The 14091-nt window shown below is 45.5% G+C and overlaps 1 protein-coding gene across 1 annotated transcript in view; it reads right to left on the reverse strand.

The window, feature by feature from the left end:
- TRPC5 (transient receptor potential cation channel subfamily C member 5) overlaps positions 1 to 14091 on the reverse strand; it is a 1029186-nt gene that overhangs the window by 370651 nt on the left and 644444 nt on the right. Inside the window, exon 4 of the mRNA XM_085606697.1 lies at positions 4283 to 4619. Within this exon, the coding sequence (XP_085462823.1) occupies positions 4283 to 4619 (337 nt within the window). The remainder of the gene's footprint in view (positions 1 to 4282; positions 4620 to 14091) is intronic.

Below are 14091 nucleotides of genomic sequence, written 5' to 3' on the forward strand. Positions count from 1 at the left end.
AAAATTAAGCAGTTCTTTACAAAGTCCGGAGAAAATTCCTATTTACGGAAAATATCTAGAACTTGTAAAATGAATAAGAATGCAGTAGAGTGTACTTCTTTTCACATCAGTATAAATATGCGACCAGAGATCCTCACATTTCTTGTCTTTTGGCATCATCACTAAGCACAAATTCTGTCAACGGTCGCCACATGCATAATATAGCATTCAGGGCCTCTAGGACTGAGAATCACTGGCTGAATGACACAGTTGGGATTACTCTTTTATTGATGCCACACAAAGCACAAAATGAGAAATATTTGCATTTTAGTTCCCGTGCATAATGAAACAGTGCACCAGAATGGACTACAAAGTCAATAGCATTCTTCACTAACTCTGAAGATTGTAAAGATGGTTTGAGCATACCATCTAGCAAGTATCTCTTACAGGGAAGCACTTCAGCGTAGGTATTGATGTTGACGGGTCATCACACATCTTTTTCATATACGTAGCTGAATTACTGCAAATACAAACAATATCCTCAAATCTTTGTTGAACTTGGTAAGAACTTTTAGCAGCAGCATTCCAATTGACATTGCATTCCATGTTTTCCAAACATCTGGTGTCATGTTTTCCCAACTATCCCAGATGCTTGGTGACCGCATTCTTTTCACATATACCAGTCACTACACCTTGCATTAAATTTTTAAACCCTAGGTTGTATGGAAATTCACCTACTATCAAAACTCACTCGCTAGAAAAGGGGCTGATCTATCAAAGGGTTTCACCCGTTCTTTATCTGTGGGTAAATGTGATGGTACATATTGGGAAAGATTCGTATGAAAGCAGCCATTTTACCTATCAGTGAAAGAATCAAATGTATTTCCTGATTGTCTACAGTTTATAAAATAATTAAATAAGACCTAAAACATGCTTCTAAACCCTGCATCATTAGACCATAGACCACAAAATGGAAAAAAGGAAGAAGAAACAATATTTCAGTGACATCCCTAAACAACAGAACTCAAGCAGACTAATGTTAGCCCAGTCTTTCTTGCTGCTGCCTTATGTAACAAAGTTACATTGCATTCACCTCCAGTAGGACCTTGGTGGAACATGGGGTCCCCCAGGGATCGGCCATCAGCCCCATCCTTTTCAATATTTATCTGCAGCCACTATTATCAAGGCGCATGGGATTGACCTTATCAACTATGCGGACGATACCCAACTAGTGTTCTCATTGGAGGGAAAGGGTGCTTTGACCACGGACAACTTCCAGAAATGCATGTGTCAGACTTCGAACTTGCTCAGGGTTAACTCCCTGCAATTTAACGGAGGCAAGACAGAGGTGATCTGCTGTCCCCCGGCGGGAGTAAGAGATGTGCCTTTTGACCTCAGACTGGCCCCAGAAGTGGAACCCATTGTCCCCGTGACAACGGTGCGGAATCTGGGGGTTATGTTTGACAATGATCTTCAAATGGCTTCTCAAGCTAAAAAAACAGTGGGGGTGTGCTTTGCTCTAATGAAAGCCCTATGACAGATTCTACCTCTCCTGCCTGTGGAGAAAAGACCTCTGGTGGTTCGCAGTATCATCCTGAGTAGGCTGGACTACTGCAATTCTCTGTATCTAGGAGCTCCTCTTTACATCTATCAGAGCTTGCAGAGGGTCCAGTCTATGGCAGCTAAATTGGTGCTGAATAGGAAACGTGGATCCTCAACCACGTTGGCGCTTCAAGAGCTTCACTGGCTTCCTATAAGGGAAAGGGTTAAGTTTAAATCCCTGTGCATTGTTTATAGAGCGGCACACGGTCTTGGCCCAATCTCCCTGCAGGAGAAATTGTCCTGGTACAAGCCCCAAAGGACTCTCCGTTCTTCGAATGCCTTCTTGCTAAACACTGACAGGATCAAGAAGGCTAGGATGGGAGGTAGGGCCTTCAGTACAGTGGCCTCGCGATGCTGGAATGACCTCCCTCTGAATATCAGACAGGCTAACTCTCTGATGGATTTCAGGCGAAATCTGAAAACCTGGCTTTTTCCTAGGGAGGGGCATATGGCCTCTTAACCCTCCATTCCTTGATCAGCCTCTGCTTTTCTATTTCTCCTCTTTCTTCTATCTCTGCTGATGTACACTTTGTTGGTTTAAAAGTCTTTTTCCATCACAGTCCGAGCGCCAAGATACCCGTTGGGTGATAGCTGCGCTATATAAGCACAAAATACAAATACAAATTGACCCCTCCAGGAAGAAATAGAAATTACTCTTCATTCACCTTTTCCTTTCATTGAATGGCATTTAGTTTGTGGTTGCAAAGGTGTTTTTTCAGTGTTTATATGTTTACACTGGTGAAGGCTATTTTCCTTTCCGTGGGGTTTTATCAGTTATTATAGGTTTAAACCTAAAACCGGACAGCCTAATTATACCTGATGCAGGTATAATGTAGCGCAGGGCTTTACAAAGTGACGCATCTGCCTCGAAGCTTCACTTTGTACATAGGACACAACATGGCACATTTTTTACTCTGTCGGTGCATCACAAAAAGTGACGCACCGGTGGCTTAAAAGTGACGCAAGGCCTCATAAATGAGCCCCTGTGATGTTTCTTGCAGCACAGCACATTGACAAATGCGTATGTGGCTTCCATTGCTTTGATCGGGCACCTATTCTGATTCTTAGCATGGTGGCCTAGGGAAGCTCTGGGCTCTGCAGCCCTCTCACCTGCTCCTGGTTATTTCCCTACAAATGCAGCCTCATCCTGCTTGATAATATCAGCAAGTTGTGTGAACTGCACAATGTCAGATTCAGAGGTCGAAAGAAGAACACAAAAGTACTTTGATGCCATATACCATGGCTCCATAGAAGGAGGTGGTGGTCTCATTATCAGTCAATTCAAGGAGTGCACACCAGAAAACCCAATAATATTGTTTGAAAACAGTAAAATAGTATTTTTAAAGGCTTCACTCAGTACAATACAGCTGGTTTAGAGGTTGGTGGCAAACCTTCGTTTAGAGACCAGGGAAGATTTGTTTCTGGTGTTTGAGCCTAGGACCAGCTCCACAGTTGAACCCTCCTCCTCCCCCCCCCCTCAGATGCAGGACCGGTGGCTGGCGTCGAACCTTCCACCACATTTAGGGATGGCGTCTTGGGGCCGTATTGATTCCTGCCTGGGACAGCCATGCACAGCGTCAGTCCAGGCCGGAAACAATAACCAAGTTCCTTATGCGCTTGGAGAGAACTTCCTGAGTCCAGGGACATTACTTTTTCATTCTCTGAATGCGAACTCCCCGTCGCCTGGCATTGCACCCCGACCAGCACTGTCAGTGTCCCACAAAGAGGCTTCTGCAGGGTTGGCGGTGCCCTCTTGACGGAGATAAATGCTGACACAATGCTGAGAAAATGCAGCAAGGTGACCTGTGGGTAACTCAAATGAATGTGAAAGATATGCACAACAAGCATACGGTTGCCATTATGTCAAAAACCTTCCTTACTCTCCCAGAAACAGAGGGCTTCCAATTGTTCAGAGTTGGCAAACACCCAGCATAAGGGAATGCCAAGTGCAGGGCCCTAAGTCCTAGATTGTCTGTTCTCGGTTGCAGACGTGCTGGTCTTGGAGCAGTGAGAGCTGGATGTCTGCAGATATGGCAGTTCTGTGGATGAAATCAAACTACAGACAGTGGCCTGGATTCACAAAGACGTTGCTGTGAATAACTCTTGCAGAACTCTTAAAACCCAGGAGAGACTCAGGACTGAGCCAGGAGTGCTCCAGAGATGTATTAGCAAGCCAGGCGTACTAAAGGGTAAATCACACGCACTCACACACCAGTCTATAGGAATTGAGCCAACAGAATCATAATGAGAAGCATTTTTAGAAGTCAGCTTTTTTCCTGAAGATCTGCCATGCATCTGGCTGTCAGGGACCATTGTTAGGATCCCTAATGCCTTTTTCCTGAAGATCTGCCATGCATCTGGCTGTCAGGGACAATTGTTAGGATCCGTAATGCCTTTTTCCTGAAGATCTGCCATGCATCTGGCTGTCAGGGACCATTGTTAGGATCCCTAATGCCTTTTTCCTGAAGATCTGCCATGCATCTGGCTGTCAGGGACCATTGTTAGGATCCCTAATGCCTCTACCGTTTTAATTTATATGAAGAAGCATTATGCATGCATTCTTGTTACCCATAGGGACTATTGAGCTAAATCTACTTCATCGTAAATATTATTTAAATCAAAGACACAAACTTCACTTCACTTGCACTGTTTGATGCACACTTGGAAGGAAATCACACAGGTGCGCCATTGACTCGCTCACCTAGGACCCATGGGAGGATCATCCACTCGACGATGGTTGGAGGAGGTCCCTGCATATGAAGGTCGGTCCTGACGATGTGCTGAGATGCCAGGAGCAGCAAGAAGAGGAAGGTCAGGTATGAAGCGGTATGACAGATGAACTTAATAAATGGCTTTTTAATGAACAGTCCCAGCCTGCTCTTCGGTGCAAACAAATAGGCCACAGAAAGCACTGGAAACAGCAGTCCAATAGTGATGCAGGTCAGGAGTTTCACCGCCCAGTGCTTGCGCCGCCATCCAGGGAAACCATCGTACCAGAGGGTAGCGAGTAATTGCTGGCAGTTCGGCTGAGCAACAAACTACAAAAGAAAGAGTTAAGAAGAAATTAATTCAAAAAAATGGAACATTGCTTTCTTATTGACAAATAATTCTGGTGTAGAAGTCCCTAAACTTCTGGAGCCCAGACATGAATTCCACCAAAATCTTTGAATGTGCTATGGGTTATATTCATGTCAGTTACGTCACTGCACATAATAGATATTTCCTATTTGGTTAGAGGCTAACAGTGCATGTATTATATTCATGATAATTTTAGTGCCCCCTTAAAAATTCAATACTGTATCCTTCAATGCCTTCTTTATATCCCCTGACCATTTCAATTGAGTTGATCCATCTCCGGGTGTCCTTTTCTGGTGCACTAATATATAATCTTGCCCAATAAAATGTGTGCTACATTGCCTTTTACAGAGAAACAAATCAAGACCACAAATCCCCATTCTCTATACTGGACACTCTTAATCAAAATGTATTAGGTTCCAGTATATAAAGGAACACTGCCGTGCTAAATCATAATCATTTGGTAGCTCTGGGCAGCAAACAGCCAGCCTCTTTGTTACTCTGTAATTGTTGTAATGGTTAAACATTCTTTACAGCCTGCTGTGATAGAATATTATCATCAGAGAGCGTTGCTGTTGCTGTTTTTATTTCTGCAGGAGAATAAAAAAATGGTACCATTTTATCCCAAACACCTGTCTTAGTGCTCTGAGCTTAATTTCTTATTTTTGAAGCCCACAACACAACCATATTTTATATTTATTCCTATATTATAGCCTTTAAAATATGAAATTTAGCAATATACGTTTTTCAGTGGTAAGTCATACACCATTAATTGAAAAATGTATTTTAAAACATGAAAAAACTTATTTAGGAGGGAACAATTGAATTATTATTTAGTTTACCTCTCCTTAATGTGGTCAAAATGTATTTTACAATAATCGTAAGTAAGCCAACATATGTATTGCGGTCAAATAAGTCCTAATACAAAGTATGGCCAATTCTATTTATTCCAGCTTCAGCGTAAATAACACAAATCAGTATATTCTTGCACACATATTCATTATTGTGAAAGAAAAAAGGTTGACCAGGTAGCAGGAAGACTTAGAAAGTGGGTGCAGCAGATAGTCCAAAGATTTAGAAATGGGGAGAATAGGCAGCACAAAGATTATTTGACAAAAATACAGATAGAGGAACACTCTGCATGCATGTACGAACGAATGTTGTCCTTAGTATACACTGAGATCTCTTTCTTCCTTGTTCATGACCAGCCATCTTGCTAAAATGAGTGCGTTTTGCTGTAGCTTAATTTGCACAGCGATGACCAGGGCTGGTCTGATTATGTGTGAATGGAGTTACCTTGAAAAAAGTAGCCATCCACATATGTTCCTGGATTCATGAATTTGTTGTCCCTGCTCATAAGTCCACCCTATGGCTTAAGCCACTCCTATTTAAGTGGGGATGCAGATTCAGAGGCAGGAGTGCTGAAATGCAATTTTCATTCACACCGGCTGTGGTGTCAAACTGAGTAGGTCTTGAACTTACGTCGGGACCCTTGGTTCTTTCCCAGGTCAGATCTTGTGTCATGGTCAGTACAGGTTTCCCTAAGGAACATATGTTATATGTGGCGTGCTGGCAACTCACCACCCAGTATTTACAGTGCTAATAAATGCTGGCAAGTATGATTTGCAAAAACTCCTCAAAAGGACCTCCTTAGCAGACAATGGTTGGGCATGAAACATGTTAACTGACTAGAGTTGGACCCTAAAGAGGGAACTCACATCAGACTATCAGGGTACTTTATGACCCCATTGATAGCATTTACCTTTAAAGGTTTTTAATCTGACAGGGCGGTCCAGTTATTAAAAGTAGTTGGTGGCCTCCCTGACCAGTTTTAACCCACATCATCACACATGAGATACCACCCCACCGGGATACCTTGCATTCATCATCCAGGGACCCGTTGGGCATTGCAGTGCCGGCCCAACGAGGAGCAATGGCCCTATGATGAAGCATGACATCCCTTTGGGATGTGTGAGGGCACCATGAAACTCCTGTTGACTGCCACCGTGCATATGCCCAAGTCCTGCACAACCTGTCCATATCTCCTCTTTCTCTTTAGGAACAGTAGCCCAAATTTTTGTTTGTGACATAAACCAAGGAGCACAGGCACTGGACCTCTCATCCAGCTCCTAGTGACCAACCTCCTCTCTCTAAGAAATTCTTTGATACATTATGTGCCTACATAAACAGGTCTTCGGGTTGTCATGAAGGACTTCTTTTCAATGCCAGTTAGCTATTTCTTGTAACTATTACATATATATGTATTGCAGCATGTTAACACGAGCGTAGCATTGGTTTGTGTAGCTCTCACGTTCTCATTGTAAAATGCAAACAAGTGCGACTAGTGTTGCGCTCATGTCCAGTTTGTAACATGCATGTTGTGGGTACAAATGAGCGCGGTACTAGAAAGATGCAGGCTCACTCCTTGATCCTGCTGTGTTTATTCAAATGATGTGAGTGTGGATTGGAAGGTTGCTGGGATACATAAGATGGTGGGTTACCTTTGTGGTAGATTCGTTCGACTCCAGACTTGGACCAGCGTACTGAAATAAATGGAGCTTGATAGAATATGTTCCTGTCTTCTGGATATTTATGAGGTACACCGCAGGATTTCTTACACTGACAACGAGCGGGCGCCGATTGGCGTGGACCTCTCTGAAATTTTGTAATGTTAGTAGTTTCTGTAGGTCTGCGTTTCTGCCATTCGGACATCGTAGCAACCTTTCCATTTGCCATGTCTGTCGGCTCTGCCTATTGGAGATGTGGATCGCTGTGGTACAATGGCTGCATCGGGCTATATCGAGTGGGGATTAGTTGGAAATTCTCCACACGTCTAAACAATGTCAGGAATTGTTCAACCTCCCTCATTTCTTACAGCGCCACCCACGACAACCACCAATGGATGGGGAGACATGGAAGACAGTGTTTATAACCTACATAGAAGTTTTTGAGGGGGGTGATTGTGGTCCAGAAAGGAAGCTGGCACATTTAAAATATTATTTAGGGGGCATGGGACTGTAAGAAGTAAAAAATAACCGTTAATTACTCCGGGCAACATTGATGTGTATCCAGCAGCAGCTGCTTCTCAAGAGCGTTGGGGCCACACCCTCCCACTTGTGTCTGACAGGAGGAAACACAATTGTGCCATTCAAAAACTTCCCTGTGTGTTACTTTGTTTCAATGCTTTTTTTTTTAAAAGCCAGTAACACTACGCATGCAAGGAGCGTTTACCTCTGTCGACTCCTCATTTCCTAGCGTATAGCAGCAGTGGCATTTAACTGCAGGTGCGCCCATTGCATCCATTTTAATCCTCACTCAGGCACAGGCGTGCACAGCCCGACCTTGAATGAGAGATCTTTCATTTGATCTGCATTCCTCTCACTACTTCAATCCATCCCTTTCTAGTACGCTGCATTTTGTTAGCAAAGTTCAGTACACCACCCACCCCGTGACAAGCTAGGGAAATGCCCCGATTACTTACCAGTAATCTTCATTACTCCAAGTATAGTCTTCCTCGCCTCATGACTAACAAAGTGAGCTTCAGCTCCACACCAGAACCCTCCAAAGCAAAAAGTCAGCCTCCCATGCCTCCCATCCCTTCCCAATATGGCCGGCCCATTACACCCTTGACCTCTATAAGAGGCGGGCCGGCCCAACCCATCAGCCTGAAACTACCAAGCACAAACATGAAGCCGATAGCCAGACAGGGAGGGAGGGATGGGAACTCATGTGGCGAGGAAGACTATACTCGGAGTAATGAAGATTACCGGTAAGTAATCGGGGCATTACCTCCTCGTTAGTCTTCCTCGCCAAATGACTAACAAAGTGAGCACATACCGAAGCCTAGCGGCTTCATGGAAACTCACAAGAAACCAACAGACCAGAATTGGACACCCACAAAAGAGGGCAAACCCAACAGACCAGAACGAGTGAAAGGACCACCCACGAGTAGGAAGAGCCAGCCCGGGACAGGAAGACACCGGGAAGGCCGAAAAACCCGGAACCCAGAGACACGAAGTGCCGCCAGAAAAATCCGCCCCATGCAAAAGCCGAAGGAGGACCTAGAAGGCACGGAACTTGACTGCACGGAGCCAAAAGCAACAGCAAATAGGGCCCAGAACAGAAAGCAGCAAGCCAGACCAAACACACCAAGATCGCCCAACGGACAGCCAAAAGTGAGAGGGGAGCAAAAGCCCAGAGAGATGGAACTGAATCAACAGAGGGCATCCCCACCACAGCGACCCAACAAAAAACCACAGCAGAAAGCGAGACGCAGACCGACAAACACAGCAACACCGCAAGGTCGATCACGACCCGCGAGAGAGCCGAAACCACCAGAGGAATGGGGCAGTGGAACCAGACGCAAACAAACAGACTGGCAAGAGCCGCAAGAACGGAAAGGAGTGTAAGGAAACCAGCACGCCGACCGAACAACCAAAAACATGAGGGTCACCACAACCACACGCGTAAGAAGAGAAACAGGTGGGACACAGACCCCAGTCACACAAGGGACCCCCTCCGGAAGGGATCGCGACACCAAGGAGAGAACCCAGGCAGGCACAAGGCAAAACAGATCCAGGAAAGGTGCCGGAAACGACACTGAAGAGACCCGGCCAACAAGGAAACCCATCCGGCCAACAGCGAAAAAAGCGGAAAGCCCATAGGACCGCCCATGTACGGAAGGAAGGGAAATGCAGTGCGGCGACCCGAGACCGCACAGGGACCAAGCAACCCGTCCCAGGAATGTCCCATAAGAAGGAAGCGATTCGCCGAAGTGAGCACCCAGGTGGCCATACAGCCAGCCAGCCAACAACCAGGCCCAGCAAGGCCCAACAATGAAGAACCAACAGGAACAGGAGCTGTCTGTCCTTTGCGGATCCTCTCCTTCCTGTTGGTCTCGAGGCCTCTGACCCTTCCTTGGTTCCTTTCTATTGCCCCGGTGACTCCTTTCCCGCCCAGTCTCCTGGTGCGGCCGGTGGTCTTTCGGTTCTGGTGCCTTCTTCCCGAGTGTTGGCGGCCTTTGCCGTCCTGGGGGGCGTGCTTGGGTTCCCGTTCTGTACTGAGTCGGAGGGTTCCACTGATGGCGGGTTTCCCGTCCGGCTGCTGTTTGCCATTCATTGGCTTCTCGGGGTATTTCCCCTGCTTTGTTTGGGCTTCAGGACTTTTACCATAAGTTTACCATTTATAGTAAATGAGCATTCGGTAAATGAGGGCCACGGTGTCGGGGGAATTCTCCGTCTGAGACACAAACAAATGTAAACCTGTCTCATTTCCATGAGGTGCTGACATTGTACACACGAGAAGGAAGGAGCGGACTATAAAAGTGCAACTCGGAGGCTCAGGCATCATGTGCAGGCCTGTTTGTGGGGTTGGGCAGGTGGCACCGGTCACCATGTGCTAAGTGCAGCTGGATCCAAAGCTGGCTAGGCCCAGCCTTTAGTTACACCTGTCCTCCTCCTCCTGTAGATTATACTTTCGCTTTCATTTGAAAGCAATCCAAGTGGTGTGTATGTAAGTGTTGGAGCTCAATGGCTGTCTGCAGTCTTCACTGAAACCAGCCACAGAGCAGCACGCTGATTTGACTTGTTTGAGTGGCGGTTGTGAGACCGCTTCGGTTGCTACAACTGAACTCCATCAGAGCGGAGCAACAGTCAAAATCCATGATTCACTTGTAAAGAGTGGCATCGTTTATTTTGAAGAATTGCAGTGAGCTGGTTGGGAATTTAATGAATGCAACATTCAATGTAAACCTGTTTATTACTGGAAGAACAGTTTACTTTGTTGTTTTTTTCTGCACTTTGAAGTACCTAATTTCAGGGTGTTTCATGGCTAATTGTGAGAATGGATCATACATGGATGATGCACCTTCAATGAAGAAGTTTTATCCTTTCCATGAGCCCACGCCGCGCCCGGAGCAGCCGGTCGGGATTCCAGGTCAGCGGGAACTGCCATGGAGGACAGGTTCAGGTCCGCTCGTTGCCAATATGTGAGAATGGATCACACATAGATGGTGTGGTGTAACATGCTGTGACCCTCCCCTGTCTTGTCCCTTCCTCGCTCCCGTCCTACCTGCTGTATCCGTGCGCGTGTCTCCCGGCATGCGTTTAGAACGTTGAGGGGACTTGTGCTGAAGCCGTTATTCCAACGGCATTCCGTATCTCTCATGAATAAAGCTGGTCGCTTACTTGTTCCCTTGATGCTGTCTCCTCATTAAATCCTAATTTGGCGACGAGGATGGGATCTGGACCTATCACCGGATCACGGCAGATCACAAGAGGCTCCTGACGTCCTGTACACTCTCCCACCGAGTGTTGTGTGAGGCAGACTTCCTCCTTTCGCTCCGCCTCTGTGTGACGCCCATCTATCCCTCAGCCGCACACCATTTGCCTTCCATCATCCTTGTCAGCCCCGGGGAGGAGCTGCAATGAAACGTAAGTGAAGTGACATTTCTGTCTGCCAACTTAATTATACCATAAACGGCCACCGAAGGGAGCCAGACGCATTCTTAACCTTCGCTTTATGAGATTTAAGGCATCTTCCTAACAAATACTTGCACTGTGTCAGAATGACTGGAATAATGAATGTGGTGGCAATGGCCAGCACCTTCCTAGAAGTCCCTGGGCCACCCGCGGAAAATTGGACACAATGGGTAAAATGTTTTGAGAAACATTTGGAGGCAATTGATGGGACTGAATATAATCCTACGAGAAAACAAGCAATGATGTACAATTGTTTGGGGGCAGAAGGAAGGAGGTTATTCGACCACATAACTCCAATTGAAAAAGAGGAAGGGGATGAAGAATGGGATGTATTTACGGAGGCCAAATTGAGAATGATATACTATTTTGACACCACTATGAGTGTGATAATGGAGAGATATAACTTCTACTACAGGTTCCAAGCACCAGGTGAGGCGATTGAGTCTTACGTCGCAACATTGAGAATGTTAGCTACAACGTGTGCATTCAAAGATGCAGATGAGATGACACAGGATCAGGTGGTGATGGGTACCACGTGCGTGAAGACGCCAGAGAAGTTGTTATGCCACAAGAATCCAAACCTCGAAAAAGTGGTTCTACCATCAAAAGCATGGAAAGATCGGCCAAAGGTGTTAAATTGCTGCGTAAACCAGATAACCAACAAGTGAGCGTCAATCTTGTGCGGAAGGAGGAGGAGTCTGCATCCAACAAACCACGCAAGAATTTCACTTGGCCTAGAAACCCCAGTACTCATGTTGGAAGGCCGAATTGTTATCGTTGTGGATCCAACGCGCATCTGGCAACTAGCAAAGAATGTCCTGCGAGGGGCAGTATCTGTCAAGGATGTGAAAAAATGGGACATTTACTTAAGGTTTGCAGAACTTCACGTTCTAAAAAGATTTACACCGTAAACGAGTCAAAGTCCCATGTAGACTCAGATGAGAGTGAGCTACTGGAGAACCTGGTGCTGCTGGTCACCATTATCAACGGTGAAGATGCACAAAACCAACCCAGGTGTGATGTTGGTGTGAATGGTGAAGATGTCGAGATGTTGGTGGATACCTGGTCAAGAATAACAATTCTGTCTAAGGACACGTACAGCGGACTCAAGTACAAGACACAGTTGGAATCTAGCAGATTCATTCCAGGTGCATATGGCAGATACAAGATAAAATTAGAAGGGGTCTTCAAGGCGGATTTGTTGTTTAAAGGAAAGAACACCTCCACAAAGGTTTTTGTAGTAGACTACAAAGTGAACATTCTGGATTGGCTGGAACAACAAAAACTTAAAATGATGATTAATCCTTGTCAACCACCGTATGTATTCAGCATTCAAGAGGACGGCCTGGAGACCATTCTCAAAGAATTTGAGGGGGTGTTCAACGAGCAATTAGGATGCCTAAAGAACTTTGAACATCAGATTATCCTGAAGAATAAAGCATACCCAGTGAAACAGAAAGTCAGGAATATACCCTTATCTGCCCATGCCGAAGTCAAGACAATCCTGGAGAATTGGTGCAAGGATGGTACTATTGAGCCAATCAATGCGTCTGAGTGGTTGTCGCTAATGGTTATCGCAAGGAAAAGGAACGGAAAGATCCGTTTGTGCATTGACCTTCGCAAGCTGAACCGCCACGTGGTAGCTGATTGCCAACCTCTGCCTTTGATTAACGAAATGGTAATGACGTCATGTCAGGCGAAGATCTTCATGACACTAGACTTCAGCGCCACCTACCATTAAATACAATTGCAAGATGAATCGAAAAAATACACGGCGTTCATCCCACCAGAAGGAGCGTATCAATTCCGCAGGTTGCACTTCGGGTTATGTTCGGCGTCAGCTGTATTTCAACGCATAATGAACCAGTTATTCAAAGGCATGGAAGGAGTCAGATCGTTCCAGGACGATGTTCTGATTTACAGCAAGACAGAAGAGGATCACCTGGTCATCCTGAGGAAAGCTTTTCAGAGGATTCAGGACAGTGGACGTACACTGCAAAAAGACAAGTGCAAATTCCTAAAAGAAACTGTTGAGTACTTGGGGCATCTCATCGATGGAAATGGGTTACGACCCAAACCCTCCTTGATTTCTGCAATTCCTGTTCACCAAATCCAAAAAATAAGGATGAATTGGCATATTTCCTGGGCATGTGTGCATTCCATTCCAAATTCTTGCAACATTATGCAGCCAAGGTCGAACCGCTTCGGAAGATGGTAAAGAAGGATGCAGAGTTCATTTGGAATGAAGAATGTGAACGAAGCATCAAGACCATTAAGATGGAACTTGAGCAAGCACCGTCTCTCCAGTCATTCGACGAGAAGTTGAAAAGCACTGTAACAACAGACGCCAGCCAAGTCGGGTTGGGGGCTATGCTTAGCCAAATGACTGAGAACGGGGAGAAAATCATCACATTTGCATCCAGGAAGCTAAGGGGCCCAGAGACAAAGTACTCAGCAATTGAACGTGAATTATTGGCTTGTGTTTGGGCTGTTACAAAGTTTAAACATTTCCTGTGGGGCAAGGAATTTACTATCCATACCGACCACAAACCGTTGGTCAGTATACTTGAGGGAAGAGGTTCTAGCCAGCGTTCGCCAAGAATTGCGAAGTTGGCATGCAAATTGCAGGAGCATCGAGTTAAGATGGAATACATTCCTGGCCGAGTGAATATACCTTGGGTTAACATACTTTAAGTATGGACTGAAGATCTCATCACTCACTATGATTGCCAGTCCAGTTAAACCCTTCCCCTGCTTTATGATTATGACTTGACTTTCATCTTGGTCGGTCCCTTCTTTGGTTGTTGCACCGCAGACTTATTTAGTACATAGGTCTCCTTTTTTTGGGCCGTAATATTTCTGACCCCCTGTACACGATTAATAATTCTCCTCTGAAATACACGATTAATAATTCTCCTCTGAAATACCTGTGTTTTGGCTTCTTTGCACAATGTCA

This window comes from Triturus cristatus, chromosome 5_2 (genome assembly GCF_964204655.1).
Source record: "Triturus cristatus chromosome 5_2, aTriCri1.1, whole genome shotgun sequence".
Classification (NCBI taxonomy): domain Eukaryota; kingdom Metazoa; phylum Chordata; class Amphibia; order Caudata; family Salamandridae; genus Triturus; species Triturus cristatus.